Here is a 27,462-nt window from a genome sequence, read left to right as displayed (position 1 = left end):
AAGCAAAAGGATATGGGAACATAGCAAGCACAAACTACCAAAGCTAGGGGTATTCTCGCACCGGAGTTGTAAGTCATAGTTTTGAGGTATTTCAAGAGAATTGATATTGTTGTTGTGTCACTGTGACAACTTAAAGTCAGTGAAACAAACTTTCCGGAGCTAACTTTTACAATGTTTGTGGTGTTAGCCTCAGCTAGCGGCCGAGACTTTCGTTTTCATTCGCTCCTGTCTTCATCCTGGTCAGTTGACGTTTAATGGGATAGCGCGGCAGAAACGGCGGAAGTGTTGTTGAATGTCTGGATGAAAAACATTTCCTTAAACATCCAAGGATACTAAATACCCACCGCCATGAATCCACCCAATCCGTTTGGAAGTCCACAAGGTGGAGCTTTCCAAGCGCCAAACAGCGCCATGAAGACCGGTCTGTTCCAGTCATTTGGGCAGCAAATTCCCAGCAATCAGTCCCAAAATGTGGGCTTTTTTCAACCATCAGCGTTTGGACAGCCGTCTGTCTTGAATCAGCCCGCACCCCATGGAAACACCATCTTCGGACAGGGCTCTGCCTTCGGCCAGCCGTCCACGCAGCCCCCCTCGCTTCCTACAGTGAGCCAGGCTCCAGCTTTCGGGCAGCCGTCGGTTGGAATGAACAGCTCTGGCTTTGGTGGTAGCAGTGCACCAGCTTTTGGACAGACCAGTGGACCCGGCCAGAGTTCAGTCTTTGGGCAGACACCTGCTTTTGGGCAGCCCTCAGCGTTTGGTCAGGCTGCAGGATTTACCCAGCAAGCTCCAGGATTTGGTAAACCGCCACCACCGTATGGCCAACAACAACAACAACAACAACAACCATCTGGATTTGGAAACTCCCAGATGTCTTCCAGCTCCACCACCACCTTAGGGCAACCTCAGCCACTGGGTTTTGGACAGTCTGTGTTTGGGCAGCCGTCATCTACCAGTGTCACCACCAGTGTGTTCGGCGCAACTCCGACCCAGAGCCGAGGCTTCGGCACATCCGAATTCAGTTTCAAACCAGCCAATGAGGCTCTTTTCAAACCCATCTTCAGTGCCAGCCCTGAGCCTACTAACCCTCAAACCACTTCATTGTCCAGCTCACCTTTTGGCAGTAATGCACCCCAGACAAGCTCCAGCACCATGAGTAGCGGCAGCACCACCACTGGCTTCCCCCTTTTGACTGGGGCTAAGTCTGGACCGCTGGGCTTCAGCTTCTCACAGCCTGCTGCAGCCCCCTCAATTTCTGCCCAAAACAACCTGCTAACAACTGGGAGTAGCAGCGGTCCCACCAGCACTCTGCAGTTCACTTTTTCCCAGCCAGCCGCCCCCTCCAGCTCCAATACCAAAGCATCCACCACCCAGCCCACCACCCCATCGTCTTTCAGCTTCTCAGCCAAAGCCATCCAGCCTCAGACGGCGCCCATTTTCGCAGGAACCAATTTTGTTCAGCCCTCAGCTTTCGGTGATGCCAAAGCTAACACAGACACGAGTACAGATGATAAAGGGAGCAGCCTCGAGAGCTTAGGGGACACAAATATATTTGCACGATTTAGCAAAGGCACCAAGCGTAAAGAGGACACAGTGGTCCCCAGCTCTGGTCCAGAGAAGCCTGCCACAGAGGAGGATGTTCCAGCAGAAACAGATTCACCAAGACACCCCCCAAAGAGGCCCCTAATGAGGTCCCGTGGCCCACCAGCGGGCTTATTTGGCAGGGCGCTAAGTGGACTGCGAAGAGATGTGACTAACCCGGTGAGACGAGAGGCTGCGAAGGAGAGTCAGCAGCCCGCATCGGTGTTGGAGGAGACGGAGAGGGAAGACGTCCAAGCTCAGGATGAAAACCTGACCGCCGCAACACCTGAGACACAAGCACTGACGAGGGATGTGCTGGAAAAAGCTGAAGAGTCAGGTGAGATGTACAAATCATACACACTGTTTATTATCTGCCTTTTGCCTTAAAGTTAGTTTAAAATGATTACATTTAAATTTCTGAAACCTATTTGGACTCTGAAAGCAACTGCTGCATGATAAATGTCAAGTTTAATAGACGTTGTTTGTCTGAATAAAGTGTCAAATATATTTTTGACCAGTTTATCAGTGATTTTTTTTTTTTGGTGCTGGCAAGTTTTATTGACTAAATCTTTTGATGTGTGGAAGGACTCTAAACTTTTAAAGTGATGAAGCTACAGTAGTTGCAAACATGCATGGATTCGTTTTACTTCTGCTTTGAAAAACACAATATTTAACCAGGCCAAAGCTTTCATCCCACTTAAATTTAAGTCAAAATCTTGCATTCATTCGAAGAGCATCCATCATCTCGTTTTCTGCCGCTTACCAACCATCCCTCTCTAGATTCAACAAAAGCTCCAGAACCGCAGCTGGAAACCACAACAACCCCCGTGAAGCATGCCGTACGCCGGGAGAGCTCGGAGAGCCTCGGCATGTCCGACAGCACCGCCCTCCAGTGCAAGAACATTCCTCCGACCCTCAACAAAAAGGACTTAATCGAGAGGCACTTCGGTCGATTTGGAAAAGTCCGCAAGGTCTACTGCCGGCCTGCCAAGAACCTGGCCATAGTGCACTTTGATGACCACGTGAGTTAAATACCTGCTTAAACAAATTCAGGGTCTAAATTTTATTTATTACTCATAGTGCCAGCTGTACAGTAGAAGAACTGTCTTCTAGACAGATTGGAGCGTTGGTTTTACTACTAGTTGACTGGTGAGATGATGGTCTTTTCATATGTTAAACAACAACAAACTCTTTGCAGGTTTGGGTTTTTTGCATCTCTTACCTTGTCAACAGACCTCAGTTTAAACTTAACTCTTTGTTAGACATGAAAACACATGATTCTGCTTTTTGTAACTATTCAATTTTTCTCTCTTACAGGCATCAGCAGCAAAGGCAAAGAAGAAAGGCAAAATCATGCATAGACATGAACTTCTCATCTTGTGGCAGAGAAGCAAGAAGCAAAGTAAATACAACATATTTTTATGAAAACTTAATCATTCTAGAAATAAATGTCACTACTCAACAGGCACAGTTTGATTGATTAATAGCACTGTTCATATTTCCTTTTACTTTTCAACATAAAGTTCCTTCCTAACTTGATTCTGTGGTGGTGTTTTTTGGTGCATCAGGTCCAGGAGACAAAGGGAACAGACCTGCAGCAGAAAAGGAGGAGGCAGAGGGAGAAAGTCAGGAGGACGTAGAGTCTAAAGCTGCTTCCTCACCGCTCAGAAGGCCTCCGTTCAGAGCTCCCGCTGTCAGCAGCGCAGTGACCTTCAGCCGCAGGTAACAGCTGCACCTGTATGAAAGCGTTTGCACTTATTACAAGAGGTTACAGTTCAATACAGTTATAGTGTTGGTTGTTATTGTCTCAGCTTTTGTTGTTTACTACTGAGGAAAGATTATTAAATATTATTTTCTGTCTCTTAATTGTTATCCATGTGTTACTTCATGTCAACACAACATGAGATTTGTCTGTTTTCTTTCTTTCTCATGTCTCTGTCAGCTCTCCGGTGAAGAAGTCATCCATGGTTAAGTCTCTCCAGTTTGACTCCGAACCCCAGAAAGAGAGCAGCACAGAGACCCAGAACTCAGAGCGCCCGGTCCCTTCCTCCCTCCTCCCCCTCATCGGCCAGCTGGCTGAGACCGCCGAGGAGAAGTACCGCCTCCTGGAGCAGAGAGACAAGATTCTGCGTCAAGGTGAAGCCACCGCTTACACCAATGTATCGTTAACAAGTGATTCACTTCTGGTTGCACCCGTATGTGCATTTTACTTAACCTAAAAAACATCAGAGACATTCTAACCGTCTCCATGGTGCCCACACAGGTCGACCCAAGCGGACAGACCTGGACCTGTCTAAGGTGTTTGTGGGAACGTGTCCTGACATGTGTCCAGAGAAGGAGAGGTACATGAGGGAAACACGGAACCAGCTCAGCATATTCGAGGTCGTCCCAGACACCGAGATGGTAAAGTTTGTAATAATTTGTACTCAAACTTTTAATTGAATATATTAACACATGTAGCTTAATGGATAAAAATGGCTGATAATGTATCTTCAAGCTCACAGTTAAGACACATGTCTACGACTAGGTGGATCACACAGCAGCCATCAAAGAGTACAGCCGCTCGTCAGCCGACCAGGAGGAGCCGCTGCCCCACGAGTTACGCCCCCTGCCCATACTCAGCATGACCATGGACTACCTGGTGACTCAGATCATGGACCAGGGTCACGACAACTACCGGGACTGGTATGACTTTGTCTGGAACAGGACCCGCGGCATCCGCAAGGTACAGGCCTGCTGCAGATGAGCTGTTCTCCTCAAATATGTAATTAAGCTGAATTCTTGTGTCAATGTGACGATCACCAGGCAAAGAAAAGACGTATATAAACGGTGTCTTTTAAATGTTGTGCTCAGTCTGTAATAATGTTGGGACTTTATAAATTATGACACGCATGTCGAGGACTGATTTTCAAATCCCAGCTATCCCTCTACGACCCCCGCAGGACATCACCCAGCAGCGCCTGTGCTGCCCGCACACCGTGTCGCTGATCGAGAAGTGCACGCGCTTCCACGTGCACTGCGCCCACCACCTCTGCGAGGAGCACATCTCCTCTTTCGACGCCAAGATCAACAACGAGAACATGACAAAGTGCCTGCAGAGTCTGAAAGAAATGTACGAGGACCTGGCGACACGTCAGGTCTACTGCGCCCGCGAGGCAGAGTTCCGCCAGTACAGCGTGCTGGTGAAACTCAACGACGGTGACATCCTACGGTCAGTCCACGAAATCACACACAATGTACAATTGATTAGAAACTTGAAATATATACAAAAGCATCTTTTTTTTGTCCTGAAGTTTGCACACTTGCATGTTTGTCTGCATTTTGTACCTAAATCCGTACCTTAAACTTGTTGTCCACACAGTGAGGTCCAACAGTTCCGTGACGAAGTGCGCAATTCCCCCGAGGTGAAGTTTGCTGTGCATGCGTTCGCTGCAGTCAACAGCAACAACTTTGTGCGCTTTTTCAAGCTAGTGAAAGGAGCCTCGTACCTCGCCAGCTGCCTCCTGCACAGATACTTCAATCAGGTCAGAAACCGTAGTCCTTCATTAATGAATAAAACCACGACCGAACCAGAAAACATCAAACTTGACTCAAGCATTTTGCCTAATTTGAATATGTTCCTGAACTCTGCTATTGGAAATATTACAAATGACAAAATACATGCTTGTATAGTCATAATATATACTAATTCTTTTCACCAAGTACATTGTTTTGGTGAATTAAGGGAAAAAACATCGTCCCTTATTGATTTCCTATTTTAAATCTATAAGTTTTTCCAGTTTTGAGGTATTTAACTTTGTTTTGTGTTCATTGATTTTTATTCTGGTCTATGTATATTATAATACACAACAGTTTGCAGTCTAATACTATATTGTGTTATATATTGTGATCTAAATGTGTCTGCGTGTGCCTGCAGGTCAGAGCGAAGGCCTTGAAGACCCTGAACGTGGCTCACACGGTGGGTCCGCGCTCAACTGCGTTTCCAGTCGATGACGTAGTTCGGATGTTGATGTTCCGCAGCATCGCAGAAGCAACCGACTTCATCCAGCAGTACGGCCTCAACGTCAACGACGGGTACATGTCTAATAGTGATCTTAATTAATAGAGAGTTTTGAGAAAAGCAGTGTTTACAATCTTTGGCTCACTGTTGATCAAATGAAACTTAATCCACTTGATCCAGGAATATTATGGGTTACACATGACTTAAATTTCACAACATTTTGTTGACAGTATGGTGGAGCTCAGTCGGATAGCCTTTCAGGAGCCGGAGCTGCCTGTGTCCCAGAAGAAGTCGGAGGTCATCCTCACGAAAAAAATGGTGTTGATTGGAGAGGTGGTGAACGGAGGCTCCCTCCCCAACCCTCCCCAGCACACCCCAGTCTGCAGCTTCGACTCCCAGAACAAGTTCCGCGGTGAAGGCCCCCTGGCTGAGTCCTCTACCAGCACATTTAGAGGTATTTGCACCATTTCACTGATCCTGATCCTGGACATGGACCTTTACAGGACATGAATCTGCTAAGGCTACACACAATGACATATTTAAATGATTTTTGTTATTTCCAGGTCTTATCTGACCTCTTGCTTAATTTTTATGTGGAATCAAACACTTTACTTTCATAGTAATATGCTTAAATTTCATTCTAAGAATTAAATATGCAATTTTACCACATCTATACAAATCCAGAGAATTAATCTCAATAATAAAATCTCAATTTTTCCGTCTCAGCCATTGCTGCCAAGGCGGAGGTTAAAGCACCAGCCAGCGTTGAGTTGCAGACGCCGGTCATGCGGGCCAGGTCTCCAGACATTCCCCTCGAGTTTCGGCTGCCTGCAGCTGTTACAGATGAGACCGGAGAGCCCAGTGATTCGCTTCACAGCGCGGCACATCCAGCAGACGCCCAGCAGCTGTTCCAGCCTATATCCCAACCTCAACCTGTCAAACCACCGTCACCCCCACCCAAACCTCAGCCGGTGTACAGCGACGAGGTGAGGAAGACCGTCTCACTTAGAATCGTTTCATCCTCACTGAATTTATTTCTTTCCTTGACATTTAAAGCCACCAAATGTCAAGTGATTGATTAATTGTTTGGTCTATAAAACATCAGAAAAACAGTGAACAAGAGCCCAAAATCTAAAGATTTCCAATTAATTATGATGTAAGTCAAGAAAAAGCAGCAGTCTTACATTTGAGCAGCTGGAATCATCAAACATTTGTAAAAATAGGTAGCTGCCAACTCATTTTCTGTTGATTGACTAATGAACTATATTAACTGTCTTTGTTTTCATTATCTGTGTGACAGTAATTTTGTTGTCCCTGCAGGACATAATGGCCGAACTAGACTGTGTTATTGAAGAGGTGGTTGAAGCGACAGTGAGGGAGGTGGCCGACGCTGGTGCCAGCTACGCCACAACGGCTCTTGCGTGAGTTCAGACGGTCTTTTATACGTCCTTCCATCTCTGTGTAAAATCACGTGGTGCGTTTTAATATTTCGACGCTGTCAGGACAGGATTTTGTTATATTTTATTTCCTTGCGGTTCTGTCGTTCTGCAGGGAGAGCAGCGTGCAGGTGGAGTCACTAGTGAGTGACGTGTTGGGACAGATGCTACAAGAGGTGTCGTCATCTGAGATCAAGCTGGAACAAGAACGTGTCGCTGAAGAGAAACGCAAGCTTGAAGAAGCCAGGTCGGTCTACTCAGCTTGTTGATTCGAGCAGAATAACCTTACATTAGCTCCATTTTTTTAATGTATATTTTAAGTATATAAGTTTTATTCATGCAGACATACATGTACTTGTAAACTGTTTACTCAGACTGACATTCACTCATATCAAACCTTCTCATCTAGCATCATGTCATGTTGTTTTAAAACAGTCACTTATAATAAAGTAAAATAAAACAAAAATCTAAGATGCAAAAACTGCAACAAAGCAGTGAATTTCTCTCCAGTTTTCTTCATGATTGATAAATATGATGCGTCATCACAAACAACATGATCTTGCATATTAAAAGCGCACATCTCCTTTTCCGTTCGGTCTGTGCCAGGAGGAAGCAGGAGCACGAGGCCTTCCTGGTCCAGTTCAGCTTCTCTCTCTGCACGGAGCTCATCTACGAAGTATTAGACGAGACCATCAAGGAGACCGCCTCCTCTGAGATCCAGTAAGGACTGAAAACGCAACCAAATTCACAATATCTGGTCTGATGTTAATGTTTTCTTACAGGCTGCTCTCACAACATCTCTGACCTTTTTTTTTTTTTTTTTTTTTTCAGGCAAGCAGTGAATGAGAAAACACAACGTGTGGCGAAATGCACAGAGCAGGTCTGCACCAGTCTAGTTGAGGAGACTTTGAATGCAGACATCGCTCTGTTGGTTGAAGAAATCCTTGATGTGGAGCTGCAGCGTATCCACAAGTATATCAAGAGGTAAGACGTGGAGAATACAGAAAGCCAGTGAAATATTCAGAGCATCTAAGTCTCTAACCGCCTGCTCCTTTGTTTTCTCCTCTCTCATCTCTACAACCAGGTGGCGTGATGTGGTAGCGGTGCGTCGGCAGCTGAAGAGACAGATGAGAGGTTTCCCTGCAGCTCCCTGCTGCGTGGACCCTCGCTTCAAACTGAAGGCTCTGGCTCCCAGCGCCCCCGCACGGCCCTCCATGGCAGACCTGGCCCGCGGTCTGGTCAACCTGGGAAACGCAGGAACGTTGGCTCTGTCCAGCACCAGGTACTTTTGTTCTCTATGTCCATGACTTTGGACTGCACAGGTCCATCAAATGTGAAAAACCAGGACCTAGTATCAGTAACACGTTTTGTATCTTGTTAAGGTTGTTGAAAATGAGACAAGAAGCGATCCACCAGATGAGAGTCCACTACTACTATCAGCAGCTGCTCGAGTAAGTGACCAGTTGATCAGTATGTCGGCGGTTCATCTCACAAAGCAGCATTTTGATCTTTTTTTTGTCATGTTGCTCTCAGTGAGTCGGTGTGGGCGCCACTCGACCTGCCAGCACTGGTGACAGAAAACATCTGCAATCCAACTGACAGAATCTTCTGGAAATCTGTTCTCCTCTTACCCAGCGACGATGAGAGCGTAGCCAGTCTGGCAGACAGGTAAACAGCTGCACTTCAGTATGACAAACAGTAGGTTCAGGTCTGTTGGTGAGAGTAGTGAGATGTAAATGGCTCATAAAATGAAAAGAGTTAGCTAAAACAGGCTAAAAAGCTTCATAGAGCTGCAGAGATATCATCTGTATGTTTGTGAATGAGAGCAAACCCCTTTCATGTAAAAAATACTAATTAATGCAGCTTTGAGGAATTCTCTCCTTTGGTAAGAATGCATACCTTCATAGATCAGAAATAGTCAAAGTCAAAGGTCAAAGTTTAGGAGATATTTCCTGGATTTAGAGCGAGCGTCGCTACATCATTCCTACATGAACTTGTCAGATAAATGCGTTACAAAAAGCTAATATTCTACCATAACAATTAAATTGAATCTGTTCTTTATGAAGACACCCAGCACACATTGTTCACTGAACCTTTCATTCAGCGTCTCCTCTCCTGTCTGTTGTGCTTTCAGGATCCTGTCAGACTGGCTGGAGGTGAAGCTTGGTGGTGGTGGTGGTGGTAAGGGGTCAGAGGTCAGGGAAGAGCAGCCAGACGGCACACTGCAGACCCTCTGTGTCATCAACTCACTGCAGGAGAACGGACAGCGCACTCACAAAGTCCACGTCAGCATCAAGGTGAGATCACACTACAGCTGTGGTCACGTGTGTTGAGCAGAGATGGAAAACCACGTCGGTATTGATGATAATATTTGTATCCATCCATGTATTTGTCTTCCTTGTCGGTGTCTCCCAGGCGTCCAGAGGCCCGCTCACTGAAGACAGCCTGTCTAAAATGGAGGAGTGCTGTGAGCTCCAGGGGACAGGAGCCCTGATCATGTTGCTCCCAGCGCTTCGCACCGTCGAGTCGGGACACGACGAACAGGATGTCCCTCTGCTTTCAGCACTGCTTCAGCTCAAACAGCTACAACAAGCCAACACGTGGCACAGCCCGCTGCCTCTGGTCATCCTGGTACCGGGGCCTGACGGCGACACACAGAAACTCGAAGAAGGTAAACGATGATATCAATGAGTTTCTAGATGATTTACTCAAAAATCAAAGCAGCTTGACGACCCAGCAAGCAATGTTTTGACTCGTTGTGTGGTCTCTTCTCCCTCAGACCTGATGCTGGATAAACTGGTTAAAGAAGGCTTGATATCAGAATACACGTTCCTCTTCATACCAGAGACCACCAGTGACCTGCAGGGATCCAAACAGGTAATACACACATGCACAGAAACGTACACCACTGAAGCAATGGAAATCCTCTGACCTGTCCTCTACTGCCACCATGAGGTTGACATTTTTGTTACATGTGACCCTCAGGATAAACTTTAGTTATGCGCCACCATCAGGTCAAAATATTAATTAGGTTTATGACCAAATACCTGCAAAACTAATGACATTCTCCTTCACTTCAGCTGCCCTTTGTGTTTAGTGCTAATAAGCAAATGTTTGCATCCTAACACACTAGCATGTCTGTAGACTGTTTATTCTTGTTGTACCATGTTCCCTCCATTGAGCTACACAGGACCACAGTGTCATATCCAGTATGATATAGATCAGTGGTTCTGAACCTGGAAACCCCTCCAAGAGCTCAATCTGTGGGTTCCCAAGATGATTAATGGTAGAGGAAAGAAAAAACACACTCTGCTCACACTTCATAGGATTTAATTGTAGGGAGCCAAATCTGTAAAATTGTTGTTTGATGTTTTATGTAAGTCTATGGCCTGTTCACTTAATTCAACTTATCCTCCTCCTCCTGTCGTGTTGTTTGTCTCCAGCTAAGTCATGCTATGCGTTGGCTGCTGGCCCGTGCACCACCACCCTTCCCGCTCTCCTGTCAGACCCTGGTGCAGCTGGTGGAGGCCAGCCTGAGTCATGAGTTCAGTCAAAGGATTTACGCCCACCGCCAGGACAGGGCTGCAGCGTGTCTTCCTCCCCAGGACCCCGCACCTGTCATCCAGCTGTACAATGCTGTCCTGGCTCACATTGCTGACAGAGTGTCGTCCCAGGATCTCTCCAGACTCTCATGGCCACCAGGCGAGTTCTGCCTGCCTGACACTCGTGACTTTGTCCCTCATCTGGGTTGGAACTCTGCCCCGCACCTGGCCTGGCTACGTGAAGCCATCCTCAGCCTGCAGCTGCCACAGTGGAATCAACTATCTAACACGGGTCAGTGACTGAGATAGTTTTAGGGGGGGTATTTTTGTGCGCAGGAAGGCTTTTTATCACTGAAACTAGTAAAAAACAGACACAAAGATGTAAGCAAGAGAAAAATAATCTTCACTTTCCCTCCTCTCTTTCCTTTTCTCTCTCTAGACTCGTGGTCTCAGCTTTGCTCCTCCATCTTTCGTTACGCTGCTCAGATCCCGGTCTCACCCAACAGTCAGCCCCTCATAATGTCACGCCTGGAAAACCTACTAGAAAGAGTCAGACTGAAGGGTCACCGTACCAGAACCCCTGGATCCAAGGTAACCATGGGCAACCTTGGTGACGGAGACGAGAGCGTGTGTCCGGCTTTCAGTCAGATCCCTTGGGATGACGTGCTGGTGATATGCATAGACCACAAGCTGAAAGACTGGCAGGTCCCTGGACCACCTGTCTGTGAAGGTGAGGGCACACTTGGGAATTATTTTACTGTATAATCTCTATTTTCCACCTGTATCTGATCATTTATGGCTTTCATGATAATATGATGGAAATGATTGTTTATCCTTTTTTAAGATGCTGTGACGGAGGACGGGGAGATCCTGGTTTACTTCCCCACAGAGTCGTTGAAGGGCTTCCAGCCTCCTGAAGAATGGACCGAGGCCGTCAGACAAACCCACAGAGAGAAGCAGGAAGAGAACAAAGAGTAAGAAAGTCCAACATGCCTGTTAAAAGTGTCACTGGTCATCTAGACTTTAACCTTTAAAACTGCTGATTGCAACTTGTCGCCTTGAATCAACGTTGTGCTTCTTTCTTAAACTGCTGCAGCATTTGTCATTTTGTTAAGATGTAGTAGTTGTCAGATAAATTACATCTGTAATACCACATATCATGAAGTAGCAAACAAAGGTAATCTGTAATAAAAAAAGAACTTTGCTACTAAAGTGTTGATCTGTGGTTTTGAGATGGCAACAGCTCTCCAAAATGTAGTTTTGCAGCACTTACTGCTCCAAATTCCACTTTCTGTGGTCACTAACCTCACATTAATGTCCAGGGTCACTGCTGGTTAGGCAGTTATTTCACAAACACAGAGTAGATTGTATAAAAGGCTAAAAACCAGTCTGTATGCATCCGATGTGTGCTGTAGATGTCCACATGTCTTTTGCCCTTGAGTCTCTAAACATTTGAGGTAATAAGGAGGAATTAGGCTTGTTTATAAGTTGTATCTCGCAAATTTGAGAGCAACGTTGCCGTTTTGTCATTGTCTCGGAGAGAAATCACCAAAAGCGGTTGTAGTAGAACCAACTAACATCATCTTGTCTTCCTTTGCTCTCTCCCTTTTCCCCGATATCTCTCCCTGCCTCCATCCCTGCCCTCCCTCTGTCCTCCTCAGGGCAAGTGCAGCTGCTTGTGCCACACCTACCAGTCTGTCCCTCAGAAAGAGGTTGTTCGACAGTCTGGTGGAGCCTTTTCAAGCCCCGACAACCCTGCTGGACATCTCACACACTCCCACAGCAGAGGAGCTGCTGGCTCACAAAGTCCTCCAGAGCTTAGAGGAGGAGAAGGCTGAAAGCAAAAGGTACATTTACAGCACTGCTGTTAGATATTTGCATCGTATGTAAGTTAAACTTTTATAGAATGAGACATTTTGCTCATCAACAATCTTGAAATAAGCATAAGATTAAACCACACAAAGAAAAAAGTTTTTAGCACATTTATACTGCAGTTTTAATTTGCCAAAAATAATACAGAATGTGTATCCCGTCACTAACACACCACTGTACCTCTCTGCAGGAGCATGGAGCAGCTTCAACGTTGGCTGGATGGTGCTGCCTTTGACCACTTGTCCACTCCGCTTTTCATTCCATCCTCCACCCTGTTGTCCATGCCCACAATCCTAACGCACACGCCCACAGCCAAGACTGGAGATAGCGCTCCCACAGAGGTATATGACATCTCCGCTCCCCTCTCTCAGCGATCCAGGGACGTGTTATGTTCTTATCCAAACAGTCAATCTATGTAATAGAAATACAGAAGGTGGCAGATTTGGCTAAACGTACCGAGCTTTACACTTGAAGCTAATTAGCATATTCTGCATTAAAGATGAGGCATTAACAGTTGCAATAAACCTCATCCTAAAGAAGAAAAAAAAAGAAGTGATTTCTGCTAAATCATTGCATTTGCATTGTCTTTATTTTCCAGGAAGCAGAGCCTGATGAGTTGTCGGAGAAAGCAGACTGGCCTAAGACCGTTCCTGTATCAATGGCGTGGCGACTGAAGGAACTCGAGCAACAGATTTTGGCAAGCCAAGAGGAAGAATTAGCCTGCAGACTGAAGCTGAGTGGTCTGCTGAGCATTGTTGATGACTGATGAACTGTTGATGTCTTTTTTTTTTTTTTTTTTTATAAATGACTCTGAAGCTACACAAATGTTTGAAAACTACGAACAAACAAACCCTACAGCTAGAGACTACTTTGATTCAATTGCTGAAATTATGGCGTCTGTGACATATTGAGCTTTCTTTGTTGTCAGTTTTTCATCTTCGACTGTTGAAGTCAGATTCACTTAATGCAACAGTGTGTGTGTGTGTGTGTGTGTGTGTGTGTGTGTGTGTGTTTTTCTTTGTTTTTATTAAAGTCTGGGTTTGTACAGGAGGACGAAAATTTTGTACCATTGATTTAGCATGTATAACTTAAAAATGTGTGCAAGTAAAAATACAACGTCTAACTCATAATATCCCAAGATAAACTTCTTTTTGTGTCTGTCTTTAAACACCTGTTGAATTACTTGGATTCTATTTGTAAAACCAGTCACAATCTACCTTCAGTTATGTTTGACCTAATCTTTGTACTGTTAATGACATTGTCAAATAGCCAAATATTGAATAAAAGTGTTATTTTTTAAATAAATCTAGTCCAGCTGTCATTCAATAGCTTAACAGGCTGTCATTTCATCATAATAATCTATGGGTGAGCACATGTGTAGTATTGATGCTAGGAGCGCTCTGATTGGAGGACCTCCCGGCAGGCCCGCCCATTTCTCCGCCTAGTCGGTTTGTGATTGGACAACCGAGTCTCTGCTCATGTCTCTCCATGTAGAGAGCGCCTCGGACGGCACCGCTAGGTCCGCTGGGAAATGTAGTCTTAGCTTGGTTGAAGGATGAATTATACTCTCCTTAAAGCACTACAATTCCCATGATAAGCGCAGAAAGGGGCCGAGCCGTCAGAGCAACTGGAAAGAAATTAATTCATTTGGTCCAGCGGAGGATTCAACTCTGTATCTGACAGCCGCAGTGATGACTGAGGGGACGTGAGTATTTTTATCTGGTTATTTAACGGAAAACGTCACCAAATTTACTTTTTTACCGTGTTTTTAATTCGAATTCATGGGATGAAACCGTTATAAAAATGTAAAACAGTCAGTTTCTGTGAAAAGTTTGAGTCAGCGTGTATGACAGTCTATGACTGAACAACAGTAACTTACTGTTTAAAGTGCTAGTTGTGCTAGTTTAAAGGACATTTTTTTCCAAGTCTGTCTTAAAACAGCAGTCAGGAGCCCAAATTAACATTAAACATGTTTTTCTTGCTGTAGAAGATCCCTTCATAATGCACTTACAATGTAAATGAAGGGGGTAAACTGACTAATTAAAGGCAGGTCGTATTGTCATGTAGGAAATGCCGACAACACTTAATGTTCCCCTATTTAGCATTTAATAAATTAACTATAATGTACTTGTAAGTAGATATAAGTGTGTATGTATAACAACTATAACTCCTCCTGTGGACAGCCATAAGTGGAGGTTGGTGTGTAAACATGATTAATGAACTACAATATAGTTAAACACAGCTGTAATAATATAAAATGTGTCTTCACAGAGGTTATAATTGCTGACACATACTGTACTTCACTTCAAATGTACTTATATCTGCTCACAACTAGTTATATTATAGTGTGTTATAAACCATTTATTAAATGTTTGTATACTGCTTACAAATGCTAAATAGAGGCTGAAATGAACGAGAACAGTTGTGGTTTACTTGATATACTTCAAATTTGTGCACCGTGTTGATCACCTATTCAGTTAAAAGTTTGTTTTTATCTCCACACACCACTACAGGTGCATGTGTATAGATGTCGATTTAGTCCCTTTTACATGCAGAGTGGGGGTGTATTAAGATGGCAGGAGGCCCATTGAAATTGCATATTGACACATCCCAGATTGTCATGCTACACCAGTACCTTTACCCCACTACATTTAAGAGGGAAATATTGCACTTTTTACTTCACTACATTTATCATTTTTCAGATTTTTCACACAAAATCATGATCAATTTATAACATATGAACTATTATCATAGTGATAGTTTGTTTTAAGTCAATCATCAACCCAAAGTATATTAAGAAGCTAAAATTAGCTTCACCTTAACCAGTCCCAAAAGTGAATAGCTGCCTACACATGATTAAATCAGTTAATAATAATCAAATATTATGGTATGTTGTATAAAAATATAATAATGACTGGGGCCATTCTTCTGAATAATCAGTACTTCTGATACTGTAAATACATTTTGCTAAAAGATACTTTTGTTTTTACTTAAGGGAAAGTTTCTGTTTTTACATTGAGGTATTGTTACTTTTATGTAATTAAATAATCTGACTACTTTGTCCACCACAACACAAATATATATGCATACATATGCTTACAAATATGACAACCAATTCCATCGAACTGAATCGCTTTGTTCCCCACACGAAACACAGCTTTTGACTGTGTCAGACCTTTGCACACAGGCCAAAAACCATCAGCAGCATCACCTGCTGAATTATTGGTTTCACTGTTGACCAGCGGAGGAAATACTTCCATTGTGCAACACTTAATAGTATCCTACATTTACTACATAGTGCCCAATAGTATATGGAATAAGTTAGATGAACTACAGTATTAAACTACCTGCTGTCTCTTCCAGGCAGCTGCGGAGGCGAGGAGGGCCGTACAGGACGGAGCCCGCCACAGACCTGAGCCGCTGGAGGCTGACTAATGTGGAGGGCAGGCAGACCTGGCGCTATGTGGAAGATCAAGACACCCCAGACAGAGAACAGACCATGCTAGAAGCCCATTCGCTGGGCCTGGACACGGTGGGCATCATCATCATCATCATCATCATTCTTAATAACAGTTATAGTTTGAGTTGTCCTTTAGCAGGACCGTGATAGGAAAACATTTTTTTCTAGTCTGGATACATTCGCTTAACCAATGTGAAATCTATAACACTTGTCTTGCCAGGTGTTCATTTCTAATCATGAATTCTCCTCACAGACTAAGTTTGTGTCTGGCTCGCCGCCCGCCCACACGGCTGTGGATGCAGCTCTGAAAGGTATGAACTTCTACAGACACCTCCAAGCCGAGGACGGCCACTGGGCAGGGGACTACGGCGGTCCTCTCTTCCTGCTCCCAGGTAAGACGAGTCATCCTCGCCATGTCCCCACCTGGGCTTTGCAGTAGCTGCATTTTCTCATTTAAAACCAATATCTCCTGCCCTCAACTTGTGCGTGTAGGTTCACAGCTGTGCAGCGAGCTAAACGCACTTCCAGTAAATCTTGAAGACAGCAGACAGCATTCAACAGTTAGCAATAAGCTGATTATAGAAAAACTAAATTCTTCAAACTCACAAAATCAATACATGTGCTTATGTGTCTGTACATCTGTCCATGTTTGTGCTTCCCAGGTCTCCTGATTACATGTCATGTAGCTAAGATCCCTCTGGCAGCGGCCTGCAAGAAGGAAATGGTGAGATACCTGCGCTCCGTTCAGCTGCCAGATGGAGGCTGGGGTCTGTAAGTGGAAACACACTTGTCTTGAACTTTTGATAATCAGAGATAAGCTAGTTTTTATAGCAAAGACTTCATTAACTTGAATGAATTAGTACATTTTAATTGGTGAATCCATTTTCTGCCACTTATTCAGGTCCAGGCTTTCATTTAATGAATTATATCTTTAGGAATTATTATACTGCTGGGAAGAAGTGACAGAATTTGATATAATATAAATAATTGTAGGTCATATTGTCCCTACTGGTTTTCCATACTGGTTTTCCATCATACCTTCATTCTTTGATCAGTATGATCAGTGAAAGGTATTAAATTTATCATACAAGCCTCTACTGTGCAACTGTTATTGAACTGCCACAGGGAAACTGGTGTTGTAATTGCTAAAAATGTCCTTATAATAATTAAAGGATTAATGTCTGTAATCATACAGTGTCAGACTAGCTGGAATATGGATTATAGCAGCATTGCGGTGTGTGTGTGTTTTATTTTTCTGCAGACATATTGAAGACAAGTCTACCGTGTTTGGCACAGCTCTGAGCTACACCTCACTGAGGATCCTGGGAGTAGAGCCTGATGATCCAGATATGGTTCGAGCCAGGAACAACCTGCACAGTAAAGGTTAGAAGGAATATGTTGAAAAGCATGAAGCAAAAAGTTAGTTATTATTAAAGCTACGCTCAGTACTGATTACTGGTCGTCTTTCAGTAGTAGCTGAATAAGCTGTCAGTGTTTTTCATTTTGTACAGGCGGCGCAGTGGGGATTCCTTCATGGGGTAAATTCTGGTTGGCCATTTTAAATGTCTACAGCTGGGAGGGAATGAACACACTCCTACCAGAGATGTGGTGAGTCGGACGTTCGAACATCCCGTTATGTTCTCTTTAACCCATCAGTCATGCTTTAAATTAGTGTTTGGTGGACAATACAGAAGCACCGAAGCGTATTTCACTCCTGTGAGTTCGTGTCAAATAAAAGAACATCACGTGACTGATGACGTCTGCAGCTTCAGACGTCACATGTGCTTCAGAAAGTGCTTCATTCAGATAAACGATATACTCCAGTGACACTTCAGTGGCACAGGAATGAGAGGAGAATAGTGGAGAAATATGGCGACATACACTAGAAACACATAACCATAAGTATGTATGTATGCATGGAACATCTTCACTTGATACCAACAGTATATTTCACAATGATTCGTGTATTTACTGCAACTATACTGCACACAGTATTATAGATTTTATAAACAACACATAGGATTCTTGGACTTTTACTGCACATGTATGAGATTAAAACTATGACATCAGTAGTGTTGTGGCCTCAGTCTTGACGAGCTGCTTCTACAAACCACCAGATGTCGCTGTGTTTGCTGAGTTTAAACCCCAGAAGCTTTTAATATTTTATTTTGCACAAACAGAAAGAAAGCCCCAAAGCTTCATAAGGCTTCATCACTACTTCAAATATACTGAAAAAGCTTCAGGATCTCAGCTGAGGTTAAAGAAAACACAATTATGTTGCACCAGTACACAGACTGAATCATTGTTGTTTACATCTTTGCCACATGGTCACAAAGAAGGGAAATATTTTTAGCAGCATTATTTTCTCCTGTATTAATTCAGGGTTGATGGTTGTATTTGTGTCCGTTTTAGGCTGTTCCCCACTTGGATGCCAGCCCACCCCTCTACCCTGTGGTGTCACTGTCGCCAGGTCTACCTCCCCATGAGCTACTGCTATGCTGTCAGACTGGCAGCTGAGGAGGACTCCCTGGTCCTCAGCCTCAGACAGGTGCTGAAGCCGCCTCATCCCACAAGGGGGCGCCATACTGACAGCCAGAAGTCAATGATAAAGCTCTGAAGAGTCTTTAGTAGTGTGCTTTTCATTCCTGGGTGCATTTAGCTGTTTTCAGTGTGTTTAATTCCTAAGGTTAAATGTAGATGATATGTTGTGGCATTATGATACCTCACAATGCATTTCAGTGCAATCAATATTAATATTTATGGCTTTGACTAACGATTATTCCTTATAAGATTCATCTGTCTTTTTTGTGTTATTAATCAATTAGCTGTTTAAGCAATGAAACGTCTGAAAAAGTGAGAATGCCCGTCACAGTTTCACAGTCCGAGGTGATGTTTGGAGCTGAAAACCCAAAAATGTTCAGTTCACAGTGATTTAAAACAGACAAGAGCAGCAAACTGTCACACTCGAGAAGCTGGAACCAGCAAATGTATTTTTGCTTCATCAATGACATAAAGGATGAACTGATTTGCAAAATTATTAATACTTAATTTTCTATTGATTGATTATTAATCAACTAATTGTTTCAGAACAGCAAACGGTAAACTGTGGCTTTTGCTGTCAGACACTACAAATGCAAGAGCGTCTTTCTTCAATCTAAACTTGTTTCTACTGGAAAAACTTGCTCTGAATGTTGCAAGTTTGGGTAATTTGAGATTGTGAAAAGGCATCCTTGACAAAAGAAGTCAAAACTCACAGCACAAATCACTAAATAACAATGCAACAAACATAACAGACTCATAATGTAAAGATGGGTGACACATTAAAAGGAAAAACTAATAAAAGTGTCTCTTTAAGGTGCTCAGACACCACAAGCTTCAGGAACAGCTCCGGCGCTCCAAGTCTCTGAACTCTACTGGGCGCAGCTCAGTTCTGGTCTCACGAAAATCTCACATAGGTGTTCAGTTGGGTTTGTCTGTGAACCCCACAGCACGTCATTCACATCACTTTCATACTCGACGAACGATTCACGCCCTCACTCCTCATGGCCTGTATAGAAACATCTGCATATCTGTGTGTATATCAGTGTGGGAGAATCAAGGCGTGGAATTTTCCCTTTCTGTGATGCACCTAAAAACTATGCCGAGGGAGCAGCCAGTCTCTGAACTCAAAATGACACATAGACCACAAAACAGGGCCAATGAAAATGCCACGACAATAAACGTATGGTTAAATAATGTATATACATATATATAACCATATAAAATATGAATATATATTGTATCTTTTTGCTTCTAGGAGCTTTATGTCCAGGACTATGCCACCATTAACTGGCCAGCTCAGAGGAACAATGTGGCAGCATGTGACATATACACACCTCACAGCACACTGCTCACCGTCGCCTACAGTAAGTATCCACAAAACATTGTACACCATGATGACAAACCCTCCGTCTACAGTAGCATGTAGCTGTAAGTGAGCCAGTATGTAAAATGTTTAATGTAATTGAACTTAAAAGTGATGACAAATGATTTGCACTCAGCTGAGACATACAAGATATCAAACATTTAGGCCTAACACTGGCAACAGGATGGTTTTGTGCAAAAATAAAAAGAAGTGAAGAGTTTTTCATTGGAATATCCCTGAAAGTAACCTAACCTTGTGAGTCCTGTTCCTGTTGCCTTGCAGTGGTGTTAAACGTGTATGAAGCCCACCACAGCACCACACTGAGAGGAATGGCTGTCAAAGAGCTGTATGATCACATCCAGGCTGACGACCGCTTCACTAAATGTATCAGCATCGGACCGGTAATATAACACAGTACAGAAAACACGTACAGTACCAGTCAAAACTTTGGACACACTTTCTTATTCAAGGGAATGGAAAGGTGTGTCTGTATATCCAAAACAAATAATGCATATTGAATAGAGTATGAGATATGTATATGCAAAGACAAATACATATGAAGTATTGGCCTTACTCTACAGATCTCCAAGACGATCAATATGCTGGTTCGCTGGTATGTGGATGGTCCCTCCTCTCCGGCCTTTCAGGAGCACGTGTCCAGAATCCCAGACTACCTCTGGTCAGTCAGCCGGTGTCTAACAACGTATTACCACAACATAAACAAACTTCTGTTCCATCACTGATCAGAAATTGGTATTAAAGAAAAGCTCTTGTGAAGCACTTGTGATGGAAAGTGAAAAAAATGTTCATTCAGCAGTAATAAATTCAAGAAAGTTTACCAATGACAAACTAACAGGAAGTTCTCTGTGTTCCAGGTTGGGATTGGATGGTTTGAAAATGCAGGTGAGAGATTGTTCTCTGCTCCATTTGCATATTGAGTGACAGTTCACACAATCTAAGCTTTACAGAGGTCATTCATGAACCCTGAAGGTTCACCTTTAAGGACGGCTGAGGAGCCAATTAAGGTGCAGATAAGCAAAAAATGGATGGATGGACTTTAAAAGTTACTTCAGTCACATTCTTTTAGTCTACTAACTGGTTCTATACTTTGTATTTTGTTTTGCAAAGTATGAGAGCGCTCAGTGAGTTGAACTTAATCTGAGCGAGTTATTGAAGAAACTTGACCACTTTCTTCTTTTTGTTGTTCACAGGGGACCAATGGATCTCAACTCTGGGATACTTGCTTTGCTGTGCAGGCCTTCCTTGAGGTAACCCAAACCTGGCAACTCAAAACTAAGAGTTTTAATGCATTCAGTCCAACTTTATCTATATAAAACACACAGGAAAAGGATGTGTGAGAAATGTGAGAATCAAGGATAACACTCAGATTTCTGACCTGTTTGCTTATTTCCTAAGAACATATTTCTCACTGCAGAGTTTTACTACCACTGACAAGAATTTCAATTTTGTATTTGTTGAGCTGTAAAGAGTTGTCAGACATTCATTGATTTAAAAGGGTTTAGGTCCCCAGAGGACATTTATAGGTATAACTGGGTGTCATCAGTGTAATTGTGATAACCAAAGTTGTGTTTGCGGATTATGTGGCCTTGAGGCAATACATACAATGTCAACTTTCCTAAATATAAAATTACCAGAAGACACAGAAAACAGTGTCTCTTTGAAGCCAGAAAAACCTACCCTCTTCTCAAGCCTTCCAGTTTCAAAGCTGTAATCAAATGTGTCAAAACATTGCACTCAAATATAATTATATTCAAGTAGAATTTTCACCATTGTCACTATTTACTTGTAGATTATTCATTACCTTGAGAAGAGCTGTTTCAGTACTGTGGTTTGCACTGTATCCTGATTGAAACGTATCATGTAGCTGATTATAATAAATTGTGGTTTCTTTCAGGCAGGAGCTCAGGATAATCCCAGACTAGCTGAGTGCCTCCGAGATGCCCATCAGTTCCTCACAATCACACAGGTACGACCCACTGATGTAAATCAATTTACCTCCAAAACCTCATCCTCCACTAGACTGACATTCACATATAAACTCGGCAGCCACACATTTCTCTGTTCTGTATTTCTCTGTTTTGTGTCTTCAGGTTATGCTAACCGATTGTTGCTAACTTTGGAGCTAACCCCCTTTACTTTTCCAGCATTTGTGGAAACAACAGATGTGACTTTTTTAGCATTTATCAACTGACACACTGTAGTCTGTACTGTACATTTACTGCCAGACTGACAACTTACTACTGACCTTTTCCTTTGCTCCGCTCGCATCCACTGTCACTTCTCTGCCCCTCGCTCTCTCCCACTCGCTACGCAAACATACTCCTAAACGGAGCCACGCGACCAGTGGTTTCCCAGGCAACGACAGAGGTTGACTCACGTACCGGAACAGCGCTGCACAGAGACTCCCAAACGCTATCGATTTCAAATGTTATTTCGGATAATATTGTATAATATTATTTCGGATTTCGGATATCAAATATTAAAAATATTTTTTGGGCCTGGCGGGGGTTCTCGTTGTGTCATTGTCACGTCCAGTACGTTCAGTAAACGTTGAGTACAGTTAGACCCGGCACTCTCCATCAGGTTGGGCGAGTTCAAAGTTGTGAAAACAACGGGGGTGTTTTGAATACACCCCCGTTGTTTTCACAGGTAATTTGTCAGTCTGTCCCTCCCGCCGCAGGAAATAATGGATTAATCCTGGAAAGCTACTGATGTAGCACTTTTCTCCTTATGAAAATAACACGGAGATTATTCGACCAATGAGAATTTAGTCGGACGAGTGCATATCGACCAACTAATCGACCAGTCGACCAGCAGACTACAGCCCTACAATACATATCGTCAAATTCCGCTGCTATTACGTTTTTGGTAGTGCTTATTTATGCTTTAGTTTTTTTCCTGACTTTCAGGTGTGCCAAAGGTCACATGAGTGTAATATGAACTTCCAATGCTTTGATACAAGTGATTACTTATGCCTGACCAGTTTTTCCACTCCACCAGATTCCCGATAATCCTCCCGAATACCAAAAATACTACAGACAGATGAACAAGGTAAAATCACACAACGACACTTTTCACATTATTGTTAAATGAGACTATAACAGATATAACACTATATCCCTGTGTTGATTTTCGTCAGGGAGGTTTCCCCTTCAGTACCCGTGACTGCGGTTGGATTGTGGCTGACTGCACAGCGGAGGGCCTGAAGTCAGTGATGCTGCTGCAGGAGCACTGCCCCTCCATCAGCCAGCCGGTCTCCTCAGAGCGTCTGTACGATGCTGTCAATGTGGTGAGTCTGCAGACAATGAACAAGTGGAAGATTTATTTACTCACCTATTTTTAAGTCTCATACTCCCATGTGTTTTGTTTTCTCTGTTGGTTGTGTAAGCTCAGAAATACATTATGTCAATATGCCTCCAATTTAACCTTGTGTTCATTGGCAGCTATGTTTGAGAAAGAGCTGTCGGTGTTCACAAATATTTAGTCAGCTGGCCTTGAAAACATGAACTACACCCAGTACTGTGATTTACAAAGCTGTTATAAAAGCTGTGCTCTTGTGCTGTTAAGAAAAATGTGAAATGTCTAATAATTTGCAGGTTTATCGGCAACTTGCTGCACGTTTTTTTTCAGCATTGCCAAACCGTAGTCCTTCATGTACACTTGTGCCACTGAAATAATAGTTGCTGTAGTCTTTCAGCAGCACGGCTCTTTCACCACTCGTCTTTCTTCTCCTCGTAGCTGCTGAGCATGAGAAACTCAGACGGTGGATTTGCCACATATGAGACTAAGAGAGGAGGGAAACTCCTGGAGCTGCTCAACCCCTCTGAGGTGTTTGGTGAGTCTGTTGCCTGATGTTTGTGGTCCAGGGTCAACAATTAACCAAAGGCACGACATAAAAAGTCACTGCAATAATTTTTTGATGTTAGAGAAATGAGTCATTTAACATTTTTAATAAGAGCATCATGGATTCATCGTGCCTGGTTTAAATTGCAGCCTCGAGTCCTTTGCGGAGGAGCTCAGTTAACTTCTCTAATAACTAACTAATTAAAAACAAGGAGCCAAATATAATCGTGACATTTCTGTCTCCCCTCAACATTTAATTGGCTGCATTGCACTCTGAATATGTTGACGTGTTTTGCCCTTTTCTGTATCAAAGGGCAAAGAGCCCAATATTGTTCCCTTTAAAAAGAGGATGTAGTGTGTGTTGTGGAATGTAATGTTTACTAGTATAACTGTGCTCTCTCTTTCACTCTCTTACACACACACACACAGGTGACATCATGATAGATTATACCTATGTGGAGTGTACGTCAGCAGTAATGCAGGCGCTGAGTCACTTCCAGAAGGTCTATCCTGAACACCGCACTGAGGAGATAAGGTACGCTACATAATGCTACATAACACACACACACACACACACACACACACACACACACACACACACACACACACACATACACACAAAGAGAGCATAGTCCGGTCATGAAATAATGTAATCAAATAATACAATCAGAAGTACAATGCATCATATTTCTGGAGACAAAGATACACACCATCTAGCTATCTTGATATTCTTTGTCTGAAAAGTTGGCACTCAGCCAGTCCTTTAAATACTAACGTATAGAATTTGAAACATCTTTACTCGCCTTACAGGTTAGTAAATAAAAGTCAAGAGTTCAACGAGTTCTTCACGACCTTATAGCACCCACAAGCACCAAGAAGCATCACAAATAACATTGCTACCATATTAAAATTAAGAGCAAACAACACTATCCTCTAAAGCAGCTGTGATTCTCAACTGGTGGGTCGTGAACCAAAAGTGGGTCACGGACCCGTTCTGGGTGGGTCACAAACTTAGTGTTTGTTCATTTCTTCTTCAGGTCCACTCTTAGAGAAGGACTAGAGTACTGCAGGAAGGTGCAGAGGCCTGATGGATCCTGGGAGGGGTGAGCTTTTCGCTTAATGCTCGATATCAAATCCAAACAACAGATCACGCTCTATAAAAAATAATCATTTTGGCTCATTCTCAGGTCCTGGGGAGTGTGCTTCACGTATGGAATATGGTTCGGCCTTGAAGCTTTTGCTTGTATGGGTCACATCTACAAAGACAAGTAAGGGCTCCAAACAGTGAACATTTTACAGATGGCTGAACAAAGATTCTTCTTGACTCACAACATTACAAATACATTGTACAAACTCCACCTTACTTACTACATTATCCTGTTGTGCGTCTGTTCTGTTACCAGGGATGTGTGTGAGGAGGTGCAGAAAGCTTGTCAGTTCCTGCTGGATCAGCAGATGCCGGACGGAGGCTGGGGGGAGGACTTTGAGTCGTGTGAGCAGCGTTGCTACATCCAGAGCAGCTCTGCTCAGATCCACAACACCTGCTGGGCTTTGTTAGGCCTCATGACTGTCAGGTAAAGCAGGATCACAACCTGAATGGATTGGATAGGTTTGGGTTTTACTGTTGTATGTTTGTATGAGCTGTCGGTGGGTTCAGGTCTGGGTGAATCTCACCTGTTGATTTAAGTTGTGTGTCATGTATTTCTTTTATATATTAATTTATTTATTTGCCTTTGATAACACTCATGCTGTGTTTTAAAGAGGACATATGCACATTTCCAGGTCTATATTTATATTCTGGGGAATATCTTGGCATGATTTTCAGATTTATCTTATATTTAAACTTTTTATGCAGCTCAGTTCAGCCTCACTCTGAAACAGACCATTAGGACCCCCCTCCTGCCCCTTGGCAGAGTACTGCCAACTCTGAGGGCTGCAAAAACAAACAATAGTTGTCAGATTTTGTACATCTGTACATGTTTGAGCCTGAATCTGATCTGAAATATGAGAGCAACAGAGGCTACAGGCTGTTTCTGAATATGTGCCAACAGTCTGACGTCAATTCGAGGAGGAAGTAGAGGCAAACCAACTGAATCCAAAACAAAATTCATTCATTCAAATTCAATCAAAACTCTTGTGTTCATAAACAGGCATCCTGACCAGCGGGCCATAGAGAGAGGAGTACAGCTGCTGATTGACAAGCAGCTGCCCAACGGAGACTGGCCTCAGGTGAGTCTCTGCCTTGTATATATTTTATTACTTACATATCATATATTCTTTATAATTAATTATACTAGGCTTACTCCACCAATAATACTACTGATATGAAGTTAATCTAATGTTTTGTGCCTCCCTCTCCTCAGGAAAATATTGCAGGTGTGTTCAACAAGAGCTGTGCTATCAGCTACACCTCCTACAGGAACGTCTTCCCCATCTGGACCCTCGGCCGCTTCTCAACACTTTACCCCCTCAGTTCCCTCACAGGGAAGGTCAAGCTGTGAAGAATATGAAGATATCTAGGATAAGAAAACTACATGTAAATGTCAAACAACAGTCACAAAGCTCAGACAGTCAGTGGAAAGTGTATATGTTGTTGTGGGTGACACTACCTGAACTGTCCTAATGAAGTAACGAGTGCTAATGAGTTGTAGCCAGCCCACAAATTATGCATAATTTCTACATGTTACCCTTTTTCAAGTGTGAATTTACATCATGGACATATTAGTGTTTCAGATGTGATTTCACAGCTGAAACACATTTCATTCTCTGAATTTTTTTTCTGTGTTGACATTCCAGCGTAGCTCATCTGTCAGAGCGACTCCTTCAAAATCTGTTGTGATAAGATCTGCTGCTATCCAACACACGTAGTTCATGTGCTCTGGTTTACAAAATGTTTTTACTGTATGTCCACATCGCCTTATATCCCTGCCATCCCTTCCTGTTAATTACAAATTATTTGAATTTAGAATAAAGAATTTTTCTATGGCATAATTTAAAATGGATGTGTCTTTAATTAATATATTTTCTGGCTTGCTTCACATTGGTTTGTGCTCAGCTAAATATCAAACACAGAGCATGTTGGAGATTAGAACAAGGGAAAGAAGCAAAGAGGGGTTCAAACATGCAACCTGCAAAATCTACCTCTGTAACCTCTGTAAGATTTATACACCATCTGTAGATTGTCAGCATTTATCACTCTGGAGTCACACATCCCATCTCACACAGTCAGTTTGTATATGAGGCTGGGCTCTCTGCCATCTATTACAATCTGATTTATTGTATGGAAAGTAACAAGTTACCAAAGCTTCAGTTTTTTCACCCACTAACGCTGTCACTGACACAACTGAATTTTTTAACGTTATAGATGCGGTTGTGAGTAACGTTTTGATATATTTTACTGATTAAAAGGTGTGTATGGAAGTGTGTGAATGTTCTCAAGTTGTTCTATATTGTGAAAATGACAGGGTTCAAATACCATGGGAGTGTCTGAGGTTAATATAAAAGAGTGTTTATTTGTGAAGCTGAGGTGTAGGCGTACTTGGCTGCAGAAGCGTTCAGTGGATCTTTTCAGTCGCAGCAGGAATGAGACCTTGTTTTTGAAAAGAAGCACACAAGAGTATGTAACTGGTTAAGCCTGTGCTGCCTACTGTTCAGAGTCTTATGCATGACTAGATACCGATAAGACATCTGGTCACCTCCCCAAACTTTTCCACATCTCCTCTGGATGCCAAATCTGATGGCAAAGCGCCAATCGAGTGATTTTCCAATGTTAGTTACCTGATTGACCTGTTGGAGGAGGAGTAACT

General features: G+C 43.0%; 2 protein-coding genes across 2 annotated transcripts; both read left to right on the top strand.

Moving 5' to 3' along the window:
• Window positions 1-31: 31 nt before the first annotated feature.
• Window positions 32-13,266, top strand: LOC121907332 (minichromosome maintenance complex component 3 associated protein). The gene is made up of 28 exons (XM_042426835.1): window positions 32-1,915; window positions 2,359-2,600; window positions 2,896-2,980; window positions 3,147-3,300; window positions 3,521-3,714; window positions 3,842-3,981; window positions 4,106-4,303; window positions 4,521-4,789; window positions 4,940-5,102; window positions 5,495-5,652; window positions 5,809-6,032; window positions 6,305-6,564; window positions 6,899-6,999; window positions 7,130-7,261; window positions 7,621-7,734; window positions 7,846-7,998; window positions 8,099-8,296; window positions 8,397-8,465; window positions 8,548-8,682; window positions 9,149-9,311; window positions 9,430-9,685; window positions 9,794-9,891; window positions 10,458-10,848; window positions 10,996-11,286; window positions 11,401-11,530; window positions 12,218-12,403; window positions 12,619-12,769; window positions 13,027-13,266. The coding sequence occupies exons 1-28, from the start codon at window positions 349-351 to the stop codon at window positions 13,192-13,194; spliced, it is 6,390 nt and encodes a 2,129-aa protein (XP_042282769.1). The 5' UTR covers window positions 32-348; the 3' UTR covers window positions 13,195-13,266.
• Window positions 13,267-14,010: 744 nt separating this feature from the next.
• lss (lanosterol synthase (2,3-oxidosqualene-lanosterol cyclase)) lies at window positions 14,011-26,670 on the top strand. The gene is made up of 22 exons (XM_042426838.1): window positions 14,011-14,133; window positions 15,792-15,960; window positions 16,142-16,280; window positions 16,551-16,659; window positions 17,150-17,271; window positions 17,400-17,496; window positions 18,301-18,436; window positions 19,685-19,793; window positions 20,075-20,193; window positions 20,374-20,471; window positions 20,668-20,695; window positions 21,004-21,060; window positions 21,708-21,779; window positions 22,814-22,864; window positions 22,953-23,102; window positions 23,552-23,648; window positions 24,086-24,191; window positions 24,694-24,759; window positions 24,844-24,924; window positions 25,060-25,230; window positions 25,807-25,885; window positions 26,020-26,670. Exons 1-22 carry the CDS (start codon window positions 14,120-14,122, stop codon window positions 26,155-26,157), a joined length of 2,208 nt encoding a protein of 735 aa, XP_042282772.1. The 5' UTR covers window positions 14,011-14,119; the 3' UTR covers window positions 26,158-26,670.
• The last annotated feature ends 792 nt before the right edge of the window (window positions 26,671-27,462 follow it).

Source organism: Thunnus maccoyii, chromosome 11, assembly GCF_910596095.1.
Source record: "Thunnus maccoyii chromosome 11, fThuMac1.1, whole genome shotgun sequence".
Classification (NCBI taxonomy): domain Eukaryota; kingdom Metazoa; phylum Chordata; class Actinopteri; order Scombriformes; family Scombridae; genus Thunnus; species Thunnus maccoyii.
This window is presented reverse-complemented; position numbering and strand designations above follow the sequence as displayed.

What these genes read in the sequence shown, in the direction of transcription:
- LOC121907332 (XM_042426835.1), top strand. Translation starts at nt 349, where the DNA reads ATGAATCCACCCAATCCGTTTGGAAGTCCACAAGGTGGAGCTTTCCAA. An exon ending in GGACCCGCGGCATCCGCAAG is followed by an intron (nt 4,304 to 4,520) that starts GTACAGGCCTGC and finishes CGACCCCCGCAG; the next exon opens with GACATCACCCAGCAGCGCCT. An exon ending in TACGCCACAACGGCTCTTGC is followed by an intron (nt 7,000 to 7,129) that starts GTGAGTTCAGAC and finishes GTCGTTCTGCAG; the next exon opens with GGAGAGCAGCGTGCAGGTGG.
- lss (XM_042426838.1), top strand. An exon ending in CCAGATGGAGGCTGGGGTCT is followed by an intron (nt 16,660 to 17,149) that starts GTAAGTGGAAAC and finishes ATTTTTCTGCAG; the next exon opens with ACATATTGAAGACAAGTCTA. An exon ending in TGGTCCTCAGCCTCAGACAG is followed by an intron (nt 18,437 to 19,684) that starts GTGCTGAAGCCG and finishes TTTTGCTTCTAG; the next exon opens with GAGCTTTATGTCCAGGACTA.